Source organism: Trichosurus vulpecula, chromosome 3 (genome assembly GCF_011100635.1).
Source record: "Trichosurus vulpecula isolate mTriVul1 chromosome 3, mTriVul1.pri, whole genome shotgun sequence".
Classification (NCBI taxonomy): Eukaryota; Metazoa; Chordata; class Mammalia; order Diprotodontia; family Phalangeridae; genus Trichosurus; species Trichosurus vulpecula.
Genome location: NC_050575.1, coordinates 161114191 through 161130504, shown reverse-complemented (window position 1 = coordinate 161130504; position 16314 = coordinate 161114191). Strand labels below are relative to the sequence as shown.

The 16314-nt window shown below is 47.4% G+C and overlaps 1 protein-coding gene across 1 annotated transcript; it reads right to left on the bottom strand.

The window, feature by feature from the left end:
* Positions 1-5846: 5846 nt before the first annotated feature.
* CDK9 (cyclin dependent kinase 9) lies at positions 5847-14454 on the bottom strand. The gene is made up of 7 exons (XM_036748052.1): positions 13976-14454; positions 12944-13025; positions 11069-11159; positions 10466-10632; positions 8518-8689; positions 7796-7944; positions 5847-6997 (listed from the first exon to the last, which is right to left on the bottom strand). The coding sequence occupies exons 1-7, from the start codon at positions 14452-14454 to the stop codon at positions 6629-6631; spliced, it is 1509 nt and encodes a 502-aa protein (XP_036603947.1). The 3' UTR covers positions 5847-6628.
* Between the last annotated feature and the right edge of the window lie 1860 nt (positions 14455-16314).

The window sequence follows — 16314 nt, the reverse complement described above, 5'->3', positions numbered from 1 at the left end:
TCCTTTCACAATTAAAAAACTATTTTCCAGAGTGAAGGACTATTTCTCCATGTATACATCAGGGAAGAAATGCAATCACTTTAAAATAGGACACGTTATTTCCACTGTCCAAGAGTGTACCCAGCATACTGCAGACTCAGTCTTCGAAACACAAACAAGACCCCTTCCCTCTACACTATACAAATGTGAGGGGGCTCTAATGGAGAGAAGCATCATAGCTGCTAGCTTTGAAGTGTAAAACTTGTGGATGGTGCAGTGGCTAAAGTGCTCACCCTGGTGTCAGGAAGACCCGAGTTAAGATCTGGCCTTAGACACATACTAGACATGTGATCTTAAATGAGCCACGTAACTGTTATCTGCTTTATTTTCCTCATCTGTAAGATGGGGATAAGAGCACCTACCTCTCAGGGTTGTTATGAGAATGAAATGAATTTATAAAGTGTTTTGCAAACATTAAAGCAGACAATTCTTGCTTTATGTAAATTTACATGATGCAAATTCAACTTTACAGAAGGAATTCTGAAAGAAATTGGCATTCTAAAAAGCACCTGCTAACTTTACTGCCCAGTACTGTGCTCTCCCTCTCTGCTCCCACCCCTCAGCTTATTGCTCCTCAGCCTCCTACCCCTCACCAAAAAAACCCAAAACAAAACACCCTTTCCTGCGAAAGCAGATGGACTGTCACCTTCGATCAGGGGCTTGGCTTGAGACCCGATCTAGAGAGACTGACCTTTACCCCGATCTGCGCACCCACCTGCCTTCCTCTCCAGACCACTCCAGTGACTGGCCCGGACCCATCCTGTCCCCAGCCTATCGTGTGTCCTTGAACCGTGGCCCCTCCCTTCCTCTACAGGCCTCAAAGAGGGGCAAATTCACTATACGTAAAAATTGCTTTACATAGAGTTCTGCAGACCAGTTCACTTATGTAGAGAACTCTCTGTACATACTGGTAAAAAAGGTCAGTATCTGGAGGAGAAACCACACCTTGAGAATTTTAAAAACATTTTGCCTCCTCCAGTTATCTCATTTGATCTTTACGGCTTACTGAGAAACAGCAGGGATTATTATCTCCACCATCACAGAACTTCATAATTAGAAGGGCATCATATAACAGCCACCAGCTGACCATCTGGCTTTTACTGCAGGCCACTGCCCTCCCTCCTGACTTAGCTCATTTTTTGGACTTTTGGACAACTCTTATTTAGTTTTTCTCTGCATAAAGCTTAAATTTGCTTCTCTACAACTTCTATCCATAAACAATCCAGTCCTATGGGCCTAAAAGAATAAGCCCTCTTTTATGTGAGGTCCCTCAAATTACCTTAAGACCGTTCTCTGTTTTCTTTTTCTTTTTTTTTTTAATTTATTTTTAGTTTTCAACATTCATTTCCACAAGATTTTGAGTTACAAATTTTCTCCCCATCTCTACCCTGCCCCCCTACCCCAAGATGGCATGTATTCTGATTGCCTCTTTCCTCAGTCTGCCTTCCCTTCTATCATTGCCTCTGTATATCTTATTTCCCACTTGCATGTAAAAACACATTTTTTTAACATTTGTTTTTAGAACTCTGAGTTCCAAATTCTCTCCCTTTTTCCCTCCCCACCCACCCTCCTTGAGTAGGCAAGAAATTCAATATAGGTTATACATGTATCGTTGCGCAAAACACTTCCATAATAGTCATGTTGTGAAAGACTAACTATATTTTCCTCCATCCTATCCTGTCCCCCTTTATTCAGTTTTCTCCTTTGACCTTGTCCCTTTTCAAAAATGTTTGCTACCTCCTTTCCCAATCTGCCCTCCCTTCTATCATTCCCCCCTGCCCCTTATCCTCTTTCCCCCTACTTTCCTGTAGGTTAAGATACCCAAATTGAGATTGAGTGTGTATGTTATTCCCTCAAGTCAAATCCGATGAGAGCAAGGTTCACTCATTCCCTTTCCCTCACTCCCAATTCCCTTCCATTATAACAGCTTTTTCTTACCGCTTTTATGAGATAATCTACCCTATTGTCTCTCCCTTTCTCCTTCTCCCAATATATTCCTCTATCACCTTTTAATTGTTTTTTAGACATCATCCCTTCATATATATATATATATGTGTGTGTGTGTGTGTGTGTGTATGTATGTATGTATATATATATTCCCTTCAACTACCCTAATACTTAGAAAGGTCTCATGAATTACAAATATCTTTCCATGTAAGAATGTAAACAAAACAGTTCAACTTTAGTAAGTCCCTTATGATTTCTCTTCCTTGTTTACCTTTTCATGCTTCTCTTGATTCTTGTATTTGAAAGTCAAATTTTCTATTCAGCTCTGGTCTTTTCATCAAAAATGCTTGAAAGTCCTCTATGTCATTGAAAGTTCATATTTTGCCCTGAAGTATTATACTCAGTTTTGCTGAGTAGGCAATTCTTGGTTTTAATCCTAGCTCCTTTGACCTCCAGAATGTCATATGCCAAGCCCTTCTAGTCCCTTAATGTAGAAGCTGCTAGATGTTGTGTTATCCTGATTGTATTTCCACAATACTTGAATTGTTGCTTTCTGGCTGCTTGCAATATTTTCTCCTTGAACTGGGAACTCTAGAATTTGGCTATGATATTCCTAGGAGTTTTCAAGAGGTGATCGGTGGATTCTTTCAATTTCTATTTTAGCCTCTGGTTCTAGAATATCAGGGAAGTTTTCCTTGATAATTTCTTTCTTTTTGGGGGGGGCAGGGCAATTGGGGTTGAGTGACTTGCCCAAGGTCATATAGCTAGTAAATGTGTCAAGTGTCTGAAGCTGGATTTGAACTCAGGTCCTCCTGATTCCAGGGCTGGTGCTCTAACTCACTGCGCCACCTAGCTGCCCTTGATAATTTCTTGAAAGATGATGTCTAGGTTCTTTTTTTTTTTGATAAGGGAGTCCAATAATTTTTAAATTATCTCTCCTGGATGTATTCTTCAGGTCAGTGGTTTTTCCAATGAGATATTTCACATTGTCTTCCATTTTTTCATTCTTTTGGTTGTTTTATAATTTCTTGATTTCCCATAAAGTTACTGGCTTCCACTTGCTCCATTCTAATTTTTAAGGTAGTATTTTCTTTAGTGATCTTTTAAAAGGGACCTCCTTTTCCATTTGGCTAATTCTGTCTTTTAAGGAATTCTTTTTCTCATTGGCTTTTTGGATCTCTTTTGCCATTTGGGTTAGTCTATTTTTTAAGGTGTTATTCTCTTCAGTATTTCTTTGGATCTCCTTTAGCAAGCTGTTGACTTGTTTTTCATGATTTTCTTGCAACACTCTCATTTCTCTTCCCAATTTTTCCTCAGTTTCTCTTGATTTTCCAAATCCTTTTTGAGCTCTTCCATGGCCTGAGACCAATTCATAGTTTACTTTGAGGCTTTTGATGTAGGCTCTTTGACTTTGTTGACTTCTTCTGGCTGTATGTTTTGATCTTCTTTATCACCAAAGTAAGATTCTATAGTCTGAGTCCTTTTATGCTGTCTGCTCATTTTCCCAATTACTTGACTTTTGAGCTCTTTGTCAGGATATTACTGCTTACGGAGTGGAGAATGCTCTGTCCCAAGCTTCAGGGTTTTTGCGCTGCTGTTTTCAGAGCTACTTCTATTCTTAGGTGGTACGATACTCCTTCTCCTGGCCTGTGAGTACAAGCACTCCTTTCTGCCGTGTAACTACCAGGAGGACTCGCTTCCCACAGCCACCACAAGCTCAGTCACACCAGTGCTCCTCCTTCCCCCAAGGACTGCCAAACAGGACTGTGACCCAGATCCAAGCAGGGCAAAGCAAGAGAATCCTGCCTCAGCACCAGCATAGAGATTCCTGCACTCTGGCTCTGATCAGCTACATGATTCCCTGTAGTGTCTGTGGGCCTGGAGCTCTGGAGGCCACCACTGTAGCTACCTCTGCTGCCCTGGGGCTGGACCGTGCCCTTCTCTCACCCAGGTCCAACAGTTTTCCCACTGACCTATGTTGTCTTTGGCATTTGTGGGTTGAGAAGTCCGGAAACCTCCACAGCTCAGTGATTCAGAGCCCTGTGGCCTGCTCCAGTCTCATCTGTCCTGGTGTGGCCCACACTGGGCTGTGCTCTGCTCCCAGCACAGTGTGATAGATACTTCCCAGCAACCACCCAGGCCATCTTGGGCTGGAGACTTGTTTCACTTTATCATTTCATGGGTTCTGTAGCTCTAGAATTTGTTTAGAGCCATTTTTTAACTAGTGTTTGGAGGGATTTGGGGGCAAGTCCCTGCTTTCACACCTCTATCTTGGCTCTGCCCCCCCCCCCCCATTCTGTTTTCTCTTCCTCAGGATAAACATCCTAGTTGCTTTAGGTGATGCTCGGGTGGCATGAATTTAATGCCCTTCATCATTCTGGATGCCATCCTTTGGACGCTTTCTAATTTCCTTCTTAAAAGGTAGCATCCAGAGTAGACCTTTGTATTTTAAATCTGGTATGACCAGGGCAGCAGGACTACCTAGTCCTGGACACAGCTATTATCTTATTGTGGGCTAAAGTTGTATAAGCTTTCTTAGATGCCCTATCCCTCAGCCTACAGCTCATTAACAATACCCCCAACCCACATTTTTCTCTGGCAAACTATTATCCAGCCATGCTTTTCTATCTTGCACTTATCACTTTTTTTTTTAAACTTGGGTCTAAGACTTTATATTTAGTCCTTTGAAATTTCAGTTAGATTCTACTCTGTATTACTTTAAAATTCTAACTTAAATCATCCTGCATGTGAGCTATCCCACCCAGCTTTGTGTAGCTTTATGTTTAATAAGCATGCATTTATACCTTTATCAAGTCATTAATAAAAATGTTCAACGCAGAATCAAGCAGATTCCTGGGACAATCCATTGAGTTTCCTCCAACATGACATCAACCAATAAATGACTATCCTTTTTTGTCCGACCATTCAGTCACCCCAGTACCGTTTTCTAGCCCACATCTTCAATTTTCCCGAGATACCACAAGTGACTGCAAAAGCTTTGCTGGGACATTGGTATTATTCACGCAGCTGATCCATCTAAATCTTGTAATGTGGCCCACTCCCTTCCCCACCCTTCTCAAAAGGAAGAGCTTGCCACGACCTATTCTTAAAACTGTCCTTGCTATTGTTATCATTGCCTCCTTTCATAAATCTTTAATTATATTTTCAAAGTTTCAGTAATTGAAGACAGGCTCACTGGCCTACCTACACTTTGCAGATCCTAGTCTCTTCCTAGTTTTTGAAAATGAGCACATTTCTCTTCTCTAATCTACAGCATTTCCTATCTCCTCTGCCCTTCAAAGATCAGCGACAGCGCCTCAGTCATTCCAATGCCCAGGTCTTTCTTTGGGGTCAAGCGACGTGACTCAAATGCAGCCGAGTCCTCTCTTGCCATCTCCTTCATCTTCGTTACTGATTCTCCATTAGTGACTGCTCTAATTGCTACTGTAGTAATTAGTAGTTGTTGTAAAGGACAGCATTTACAAAGATCATTTTCCTCAGCAAATCACACAGAAGCAAAAATCAGAAAAGAGGAGCAGCCCCGCCCTCTTCTCACAACTGGTTTGTCAGAACGGTCACCTCCCTAGAGCACAGTTGCTGCTTCTACTTTGATCTTTCCTCCAATGTAGTCGAGACCATTTTTGTTAGGCTTAGCTGCAAAGCAGTGAATATTTTATAGATGAGGAAACCAAGGCAGAGAGGGGAAGTGAGTGGTCCAGGGCATACGGATGGGAGTGAACACAGAGTTATTTCTACTACCTCACCATGATGCCCTCAACGTCACAAATAGGGCCTGCAAGCCTAATACAAGGTAGGCGAGTAAGAAAGCTCCAACTGTACCACAGAAATACAAACAGTCAGCCAGCTAAGAAAAGTCAACTTTTAATTATAACCAGTGTTCCAAGCAAAAATCAAACAGAGGTTAACATGATATAATTCTTCTAAAAAGAAAACCGAAATTGCTCTTCTGCCCTCCAAGCTACAGTGGGATCAAGGAGGGACCACACCCAACTGATCCTTTTGGATTCCCAGGAGTTCAATCCATGGAAGAGCATTTCCCAGACTACATGGTGGGGGATGTTGAGAGGACTGTGGGATTCAAAGAGTGCTGGCGTTGTGATCTTCCTGTTAGTCAACAGGAACATTCTCCACAGGCAAGACTCAGAGAAGCTGTCAGGGATTTTTCTAATACCAGAGGCCCCAAGGCTATCCAAAATAATCTAACCCTCTGGCTAACAGAAGGAGGAAGAGATGCCTATTGTATTCCTGGGACAATCCAGAAATAGGACAGCCTGGAGATACTCCTGTGCCTGCTCCCCTCAAAAAAACGAAATCTCTTCTGGAGAAGACAGTGCCAAATGTCATCCAGAAATGTGGGTCCTGAGGATGGAGCAGGCAGCTGTTGCAATGTCTTTCCATCAGTCTAGCTCCACCCCTACTAGCTAGCTTGCCATTGCAGTCCAGGCTAAATGCTAGCTGGGATCCCTGATGCCTAGAGCAAAAGTTTAAAAAAATATATATGTGCAATGGGAAACAATTTAGAATGCCCCATAATCTCAGCAACATAATAGTCACATGTATATATACATATACATAAAAAACAAAAACCCAAACCAAAAAAGGACCAATTTTGTGTGTGACCTTAGAATACTCGGTCAAACTCTGTCTGATTAGTGGCTGCTGGGTTTCGGCTCTGATTGGCTGGCTGCTGGGGCATGTGCCCACCACCTCTCCGTCGGGGTGGAGCCAGGTACTCAAACATGGAAGTGCTGTGAGTGGAGAGCATGTTCTTGAGGTCCGAGGGCATGGGGTCTGACCAGAAGAAGTCGTGGTTGAGAGCATCATCACTGTCAATACGCTGGGTGGGGTCCAGTACCAGCAGTTTGTCAATCAGGTCCAGTGCATAAGGGTCCTTGACGTAGGCTTTGAGCCGCTCTTTGACCTTCCGTTTCTGTCCTTTAGGCAGGTCCAGTTTCTCATACAGCTCATATTTATCCACATTGGGCCACACCTACAAGGGAGAGAAGAGCTTTTATGTGGCCAGCTTGGGGGAAGGGGGCTGTTATTTGTCAATCCAGTTGAGTTAGTTAGCCCTGGCCAACAGGATAAATGTGCCAAAACCTAGTATTCTAATTCAATTGTCTCCAACTAAACTATAAAGTCATTTTGTCATCTGTGTCCCTGCCTAAGGAGAAAGCTTGTCCTCTCAGTACTAACAAGGCCTATGGGCCTGAGGCTGCCCTACACAGCATAGAGGGCAAGCAAAAGTTCTAGGGGAGCTTTTCTGCCACCTGTAAGATCCCTTTCTTCTTACAGGACCCATCGTAATTATGGCCACCCATCGTAATGCTTTAGCACATGTTCTAAAAAGGTGGGTCTCTCTAATTTTCCACATCTATCACCTTGGAGAGAGCCATGTGTAATCAAGTCCTTAATATAATAGTTAAATGTGCTTGTTTTTAGCTATCACTGACGATAGCAAGCATGGTGAAAATTTGGAAGACTGGCAAAATATTTTTTGGCAGACCTGTATGACTTCTAATTTATGTTCTAATTAAGTGGGCTTCACCTACTAGTGGACCACTTGGGCATCAGGGGGTGAGACGGTGTCAGGTTTCATCCACATCCATTTCTACCCACAAAAGCTACTGAGACATGGAAGGTGTCCCAAGGGCTGCAGATGGGAGAACAGCTGTAACATCTGCATTTTTAGGTGACTGATGCTCTGGTACTTGGCAAGAAGGCAGCAGTCATCAGATTACAGAAGGTAAAACTGAAGGACTATGGAGTTGGTGAGAGAGAAACTTACCTCTGGGGTAATGGAGCCACAGAGCTGACTGATGAGGGTCAGCTGGTGCTGCTCCGTGTTACCCTGCATAATAGGGCTACGGGTCCACATCTCGGCCATGATGCAGCCTCCACCCCAAAGGTCAATTGGGGGGCCATAGTCACGCTCTCCTGTGGATAACAGCGAAAGAGACAATTGTAGTTATGGAGCTTATTCCACCTGGAACCCTTTAGCTGTCATGCAGACCTCCTGGGAAAAGAGAAAGACGGATGGGCTGGGTCACTTTGCCAGTCTGTCTCTTCAGTGCAATCAGTCTTCTTGTTCCCCTCTACTGAGGCAACTAGGCAGCATGGTAGATTGTGCTGGAATTGGAGTTTAAATCCTGCCGTAGATATTTACTAGCAATAGGTAAATCACTTAACCCCGGGCTTCATTTTCCTCATCTGCAGAATGGGAGTAGTAACACGTACCCCCCAGGGGTGGTGAGGGTGAAATGAGATGATGTCCATAAAGCACTGCACCAGAGCTGGTTATCTCTGACTTCATTTCACAGAGGAAGAAACCTAGACAAGTGATTCGCTGAAGATCCTGAAGCTAGTTCAGGGACAGCCAGGACCAGATGCAAGTCTTTAGATTCCCAGCGCTCTTCCCATTGCACCACAGCTGCCAGGACTATGCGATCTGCACCCCCCCTCCGATCCCCCCGCCGTGTCCCCATGCATCTACACCCAACAGGGCCATACCAAGCAGCAGCTCTGGAGGCCGGTACCACAGCGTTACCACTCTGTTAGTGTAGCGGTTTGGCTGGCTGTTCTTGGCCAGACTGAAAGCCCGGGCCAAACCAAAGTCAGCCAACTTCAGGACCCCATCCCGGGTGATGAGCACATTAGCAGCTTTCATGTCTCGATGCAAAATCTGTTAAAAACACACAGACACACATAGAGAGATCAGTGCCTGAATGTGCCCTCCGATTTGTGTCCAGTGGACATGGACTCACACGGAAAGCAAAACACAAGACGGAAGCCTCTGGTCCATATTCTGCCAGCTGGGGCAGCACCTGCCCTGTTCTAGGCACACACATTTGTTTTTCTCCAGGCTCCTAGTTGTTATTTGAATTCCATTCTCCTCCTCACCTCCTAAAAACCATATTCCCAGAAGAACGCCTGATCTTGTGGAAAAAAACAAAAAAACAAACAAAAAAAAAACCAGACATTTTAATGGAAGGTGGTAGTAGTGAGGTTTCTGGGTCAAACCAATGGACTTCTTGAAACTAGGAACAGCAGGAACTCACAAGCAATTTGCTTATACAGTCATTACTCACTTAGAAAGCATTTCTCCTTCTATACAAGTTTTAACTATCTTTCAAGAACTGGATCAAATCCAACCTCTTCTCCACTAGGCCTTCCCCAATTACCCCAGCCCCCTGTGAAGCACTCTCCTTCCTTTAAACTCCTAGAGCACTTATGAGTGTATCACTCACTTGGACTTCCACTACAACCTAAGGCAATCTCTGCTATCCTCTTTGCCTTTATCACCATTCTTCTGGACTGTCCCAAAAGCCTCCTAATTGGTGTCGCTGCTTCAAGTCTCTTTCCCTCTCAAATACATCCTTCACATAGCTGCCAAAGTGACTTCACTTCCCTAAATAACAAGTCTGACAAGGTAATCCCACTAAACTCTTGTGTCTCCCTACTACCTCCAGGATCAAACAGAAATGCTTCAGGCTGGCACTTCCAAGTTCTCCCAAGCCTGCCTCCTCCTACCCTTCTGGCTTTATTATATACTATTCCCTTCATGCATGACACTCCCTTCCATGGTGGCACGTCTGCACTGACTGTACCTTGTGCCTGAAGGCTTTCCCTCTTCACTCCTACCTCTTTAAATGTCTCCTGCATAAAATCTTTCCTCATCTCGTTAGCTGCCAGTTCCTTCCTTGCCAAAACCTCTGCATTCATTTAGCATATACTGTGAGAAAAAGGGATGATCTTTCTTGTGTTGCAGACCTCTGACAATCTGACATCTACAGATCCCTTCTCAGAATGTTTTTAAATGCATAAAACAAAATATACAACATTACAAAGGAAACCAACATAGACCTCAAGTTAAAGGACTCCTGCTAAGAGATGTATACATGCTGCTGTCTCCCTGGACAGAATGGAAGCTCTTTGAAGGCAGGACTGCTTCGCTTTTGGCTTTATATTTCCAGGGCTTGGAACATAGTAATGAGCACGTGTGTCTGTCTTGTTTCTCTAGGTGGGCTGTAAGCACTCCAGGGGCAAGCCCTGTATCCATCTCAGTCCATCCCTGCCCTCCACTTTCTAGCATTTAAGAATATCTCACAAACTGGGCCCTGTGGTTGGACTACTGCATCAGCCTCTCAACGGGTCTCTCCTGCTCCAAATCATCTTGCACAGGCTGACAGAATACTCTTCCTAAACCCTGTGTGCGACACCCTCCTTGACATTAAACAACCTCCTCAACCTAACATTTAAGGATCTCCACAACAGTCTAGTTCTACCCAACCACTACAACCTTATCTCCTTCTATTTACCTCTACTTCCCTCTAAGGAAAGGTTCAAGGCAAAAAAGTGGTTTATCCCTTATCTCACCATCATAGCAAAGTGCCTTTGTTCAGGCACTTCTTGTCATGACATGTCCCACCTGCTCCCCAATTCTTCCTGTTTGGCTCACCTTGTTCCGATGGATGTAGTAGAGACCATTGAGCAGCATTTGCATCACTTTCTTGATCTCTGACAGAGTGAACTTGACGTGTGCATTGCTCAGCAGCCCAGCAAGGTCGTGTTCACAGAAATCAAACACCAGGTAGATGCTGCCTTTGCAGCGGTTGTAGGGAGAGGCTAAGATGGAATGAGAGAGGATGGTCAAAACCCAGAACCTTCTTACACTTACTTACACACACACACACACACACACACACACACACACACACACACACTCCTAAGGTAAACTCTCAGGTAAATCCCTACCAACCCCAGCAGCAGGAATGCAGAGGATTGACCATGCTCTGTCTGGGGGCACCAGATACATATGTCTAATAAGAATTTAATACCACGGACATCTTTGGTGTAAGAGAAGCAAAATAAACGAATGAAGAAAAATCAAGAGAAACAGTATTTGGGAGAGGAAAAAGTCAGCACCCAAAGGAAGAAAAGTCCAGACCAGTACTCAGGAACAGAGTATCATCAGGATTTTATCATTTAGTTTCCAGAAATGGAGACAGACACAGAGGTAGGAACAAACCTTAAACTACAAGAAGATAGAAACACAAGTTACCTTTGGTCCTACAGATCTCAATGAGGTTAACCACATTCTCATGTTTGAGAAGCTGGAGAATCTTGATTTCCCTTAAGGCGGTGATGGGAAACTGGTCAAGAGAAGAGAAAGGCAAGAATGAAGCAACAAGGTAACATGACTTAGGGCAGCTGGATTTCAATCCATCCTCCATACAGCTGCCAAAATGACACATCTAACAATATCATCTCCTCATTTAAAAAGCTTTGGTGGCTCTATTGTCTCGAAGTTGTTCTATTCAGCATTTAAAGCCCTTCACCACCTGGCTTGAACCTGTATTTGGAGACTGATTTCACATTATGCCTTTTCCTGGAAAACTGGCTTCTTTATTTTTCCATCTACATAACATTCCATTTCCCAGGACATCTTCAGTTGGTACAAAGCTAGTCCTCCTCATGTATACCTCTTGGAATTGCAAGATTCCTTCAAGGTTCAGCCCAAGTACCACCTCCTACATAAGTGGAAGCTGACTTTCCAAATGAATGAATGGGGAGAGGGGAGAGGAAAAAATACCCAAGATTTTCTCCCCTACCATCCAACTAGACTAGAGGTCTAGTTTTTGGAAAGCTCCTCCCATCCCTACACAAAACTATTAGAAACCTAGGATGAATCTGAACCGGGGAAAAGGTCTTTAGAAGTCATCTGACATTTAGTACCATCTCTGTGTGACCTCGAGCAAGCCAATACTTCTTTTGGTCTCGCTTTCCTCATTTCTAAAATGATATTTCTAAGACTGTTTCCAGCAAATAAATGTTAAAAGATTCTAGATCTGTGTTTCCAAAAGTTCAAAATTAGGTATACACCTGGACTAAAACTGGAAAATTAATCCAGGGAATTACAGAATTCATAAATACTCTAATTTGGCCTCAAAGTGCCAGCCAAACATGACAAAGCACTTACAAGGCTCTGCTCTTTGACTCTGAACACTCTACCAAATGAAGCCAAGTATCTCAAACTCAACCATTTCAATACCAATAAATTCAAACTTTTTCCTGATGTCCAACCTAACAAATATCCATTAACAGTCCACCCTGTTGTTAAGAATGCTGTGCTAAGTGTTGGCCAAGATAAAAAGTTCAGTTAAGACAACTAGTAGTTCACCACTTCATCCTTCCACCTTGTCTATTAAGAGGGCTAGAATAATTTCTTTGAGATTAAACAGATGACAGATAAAGATTTCTTGACACTAATTTCCTTCTGCATAGTGACAATACAAACACAGGTGCTCACCCTTCTATTCGTGAACTCATATGTAAGTAAAACCATATTTGAATCCTTGCTGATCAAAGTTCTGAATTACTCCTTCTTGGAATTGACAACCTAGTTTCTTGTTAGCCAAATTCAGTGAAATGGAGCTCTTCACAAGCTTTTTATATAAATGTTAACAGACTAATAGGGTGGGTATAAAATTTTTCCTAGAAGGGCCAATATTCATTTGTCAATATAATTAAGGCAACAGAATTCTTGCCCTACCTACCACACCCTCACTCCAAACCTTTTTAAAGGGTGTTAGGTGGGGAGTGTCAACAACCACACTAATTGGTAGGCTTTGATACAGATTGTTAGGACTAGAAAAGGTTAACAAAGTGGGTTTAATGGGACCAAATGAACTTTAAGGTATTAATCAGGACTAGAGAAACAGGTGTGAACATAGTAAGAAGGGACGAATGAAGTGAGCTTACTGACCTCAGTCCTACAGTCTCAAAAATAAGAAGTTAACACCTAGCAGCACTCCTGGCTAACTTAAGGTTTTCTATAGATATTAATCACAGACAACAAGCTTAACAAATCGAGAGGACAATGGGGCCAGGGCTTCACTTCCCCTCCCAGCTCAGGACCCAGATTCCACTCACTTACCCCCTCCTTTTCATTTTCCATCAGCACTTTCTTCAGGGCTACCTTCTTGCCAGTCTGTCGGTGCTTGGCCTTGAAGACTTCACTGCAAGCCAAAGGATGGCACATTTGCTTATCCAGGCTCCTTTTCTGCCCAGCTCCCTCCTCCCAGAACTTATCAGAAATGGCAATTACCCTTTAGCCCCGGTTCTTACAACAATTACTAGAGCTAGAAGAGGATTGGAAGTTATCTACTCTAAAAATCTCTCACTACATAAAGGAAACTGAAGGGGGGAGTTCATTGTGCCAGAGATCACATTATGCATGAGTGGCCTGAATCCCACACCCTTGCTTTTGCCACCAAACCATACGCTTACTTTAACTGAAAAATACAAACAAAACCAAACACCTGCCTGTAAAAAAAACTCACCTTTAGAGCTATCCCTAACTCCTATCTTAAAACTCTCTTACTTTCCATTCCTTCCGGCGCCTCCTTTGTTCAGCTCCTCCCCTACCAGGAGCTCTCTCCCCCGAAATGAAGCCCCTTCACCGTTCCTGGGAGTTTCCCCTACCCCGCCTCTTTTCTCTGGAACCCGAACCTCCTCTCCCTGCAAAGCATTTCTCGCCTGGCTGTCCTTATCTCCAGGGTCCCCGGCAGACTCACCCCTGGGGCGGGACCCCAAGACCTCCACCCTCCCTTTGTCGGACAGCCTCGGGGGACCCAGCCCAAAGAGCACCGCTCCCCACCCCCAGCCTCGAGGTCCCTATAAGGACTCAGCCTCCAGCACCAGGTTCTAGAGTCAGACTGCTAACTTTCTGGACTCAGCTCCCTTCCTAGCAGGCGGTCCCCCCTCTGCCTCCGGGCCTCGGACCCGCTGCTCAGCTTAGGCCTCGCCCCTACCCCTCCCCGGCGTCCCGCGGGCTGCCCCGCTACGGCCACGGCCCCGGGCCCCCGGCCCGGCCGGCCCCTGGAGGTCCCTTGTGGTCTGGGGCCTCAGGAGGCCCCGGCCTACCCTCCCACACACCCGCCCTGTCCTGGCCCGTCCCGGCGCTCACCCGAAGGTGCCCTGGCCGATCTTGGCCAGCTTCTCGTACTTGGACACTTCGTCGCAGAAGGGGCATTCCACCGTGTCGTACTGCTTGGCCATGGCGGCCTCGCCCGTGCCTCCCGCCGCCCCACTGGCGGCCCCCGCTGCCCCCGGCCCCGCTGCAGCCGCCGCCGCCGCCGCTGCTGCCGCTACCGCCGCCGCCGCCGCCGCGCCCCCCACGCTCCAGCCCCCTCCTCGGCCCCGCCACTTCCGCCTCCCGGGCCACTTCCGGCCCCGAGATGCCGGCCCCGCCTCTTCCGCCCTGCGGCCGCCGCCGGGACCCCTGGGACTTGTAGTTCCCGGGAGGACGGGGGCTGCTGGGGCTGTAGAGCCGCCACCACCGCCAACACCGCCGCCGCCGCCGCCAACACTACCAACACCTCCGGGGCCGGGAAGGCGGGGCCCCGGAATGGGGGCGGGGGCGCGGGGCGGCCCGTCCCGTTGCATTGGCCCGGCAGCTAGCCCGTGGAGCTGCTCCGGAGCGGATCCCGGGCGATCCGCAGTCTCCTCCTCCTCCTCCTTCTCGGCTCCGGCTTCTCCGACGCCGCCGCCGCCGCCGCCGCCGCCGGGCTGGGGGCGGGGAGGGGAGGGCGGGGGGAGCCGCCCCCGGGAACCGGAGCCAGAGCCGGGCCCGGGGACGCTCGCTCCTCTCCTCCTCCTCTCCCAGGCCCGGGCTGGGGCAGGAAGGGAAGGAGAGGCTGAGACAGGAGGAGGAGAGGACACCGAGAGGGGGTGGGGGCGATGGGGGGAGCCTGGAGGGGAGGGGCTGGGGGCGCGTTATAAAGGGGGGTGGGGAGGTGCCACCCGTCCTCGCCCGCCTACTCCGCGGGCGCACCTGCCGCGACTCCGCCCCGACCCGGACCCGGACCCACCCGCTGGGGGGGGGTGGGGGTTCACGGTGCGTCACCAGCCCGGCCGCGGCCCCTCCCCCCTGTAGGGGTCCAGTCCCCACCTCCCCTCGCCCCCGTAAGTGCCGGGGAGAGGAAAGCGAAGAGCGACGTCTGGGCCCAGGAGCCCGGACGCCTGGGAGTCTGGAATCGAGCCCTCGGTTCGCCGACGGGGAGCCGCCCAGCGCGTCCCGTCTGCAGCCCAGCCCGTGCCTCAGTTTCCCTTTCTGCACCCCAGGCCGGGGCACCAGGGGCGCCCCCAGGTCTTAGCCGTCGTGGGGACAGCGAGCAAGCAGAGCCCTTTCCTGCCCGCTCCTCCCCCCTACTCCTCGGGCTCCGAGCCGGGAGAACGGCCGAGAGGCGCACGGAGGAGGTGCGGAGTGAGCGGGGGCCGAGCCGGGGGGCGGGAGCCGCCTTCCCCCCGCCGGCCCCCCGGGTTCCCTTGGTTGACATGGCAACCGATCACCGCCAGGGGGAGTTGCGAGACCAGAGGAGCGGAAGGAGGGCCGGGCCGGGGGTGGGAGGAATGGGCCTGGGAGGCCTCAGCGGTGCAGGTGGGCAGAGCCCTGGGGGCCTCTTTCCCACTTTCCCTTGGGACTTAAAGACCCAGGAGGCCAGAGTGCCTAGGCTTCCCCCTGGCTTTCCTGGGTGGGTAGCGAGGAGAGAGAGACATCCTCTTCTTTCCGCCTGCCTCAGTTTCCCCTAGGGCAGGGCGTTAACTTTGCAAACTCACCATGTCTAAAACTGACCTCCTCACTTTCCTTCCAAACGGGCTAGCCCTTCAGACTTCCCCCGCTCTGTCACATCCTTCGGGATGAAGACCTCTTCTGGCCCGGACCTAGGCAGGGAAACATTTATATGGACGACAATGAATGCAGTCTAGACCCGTGCATTTTCCACGTGTGTGCTTGTATGGGGGGGGGGGGGGTACCTCCCGGTGTGAAAGCTCCCTCCACCAGCGATCAACAACTAATCTGTACTTTATAGCAACGAAGGGTTGCTGGGTCACTCTAAACGGTTAAGCGACTTACTTGCCCATGGTCAAAGAGCCAGTACGTGTCCGGAGGAAGAGCTTGAACTGAAGAAGTCTTCCTGGCTTCAAAACCTGCTGTCCATCGCTATGTCACAATACCTCAACCGCCACAACAAAAACGAAAATATTTAAATCAATTCCTCCATTTCATCGGACAATGTGTATGCCGGCCGCCGGTGAAGACCTTACTAATCCCTCACACTGTGTGCTTCTCCTTGGAGCCCTTCCATAAATTCCCCATAGTTATCCTCCTTACTGATAACATTACAACGAACGACAGTAGCTCGCGTTTGTGTGGTAATGTACGGTTCGCCAAACAGGGTCTCACAACTCCGTAAAGTCAGTAGTGCGTGCATTAAACCCCCACTTTACGGACGAGGAAAGGTC

Coding starts and splice junctions, on each gene's coding strand:
- CDK9 (XM_036748052.1), bottom strand. CDS start 14,454: ATGCAACGGGACGGGCCGCCCCGCGCCCCCGCCCCCATTCCGGGGCCC. Junction 11,160..12,943: donor TGGAAAATGAAAAGGAGGGG/GTAAGTGAGTGG, acceptor TCTCTTGACCAG/TTTCCCATCACCGCCTTAAG. Junction 10,633..11,068: donor TGAGATCTGTAGGACCAAAG/GTAACTTGTGTT, acceptor ATTCCATCTTAG/CCTCTCCCTACAACCGCTGC.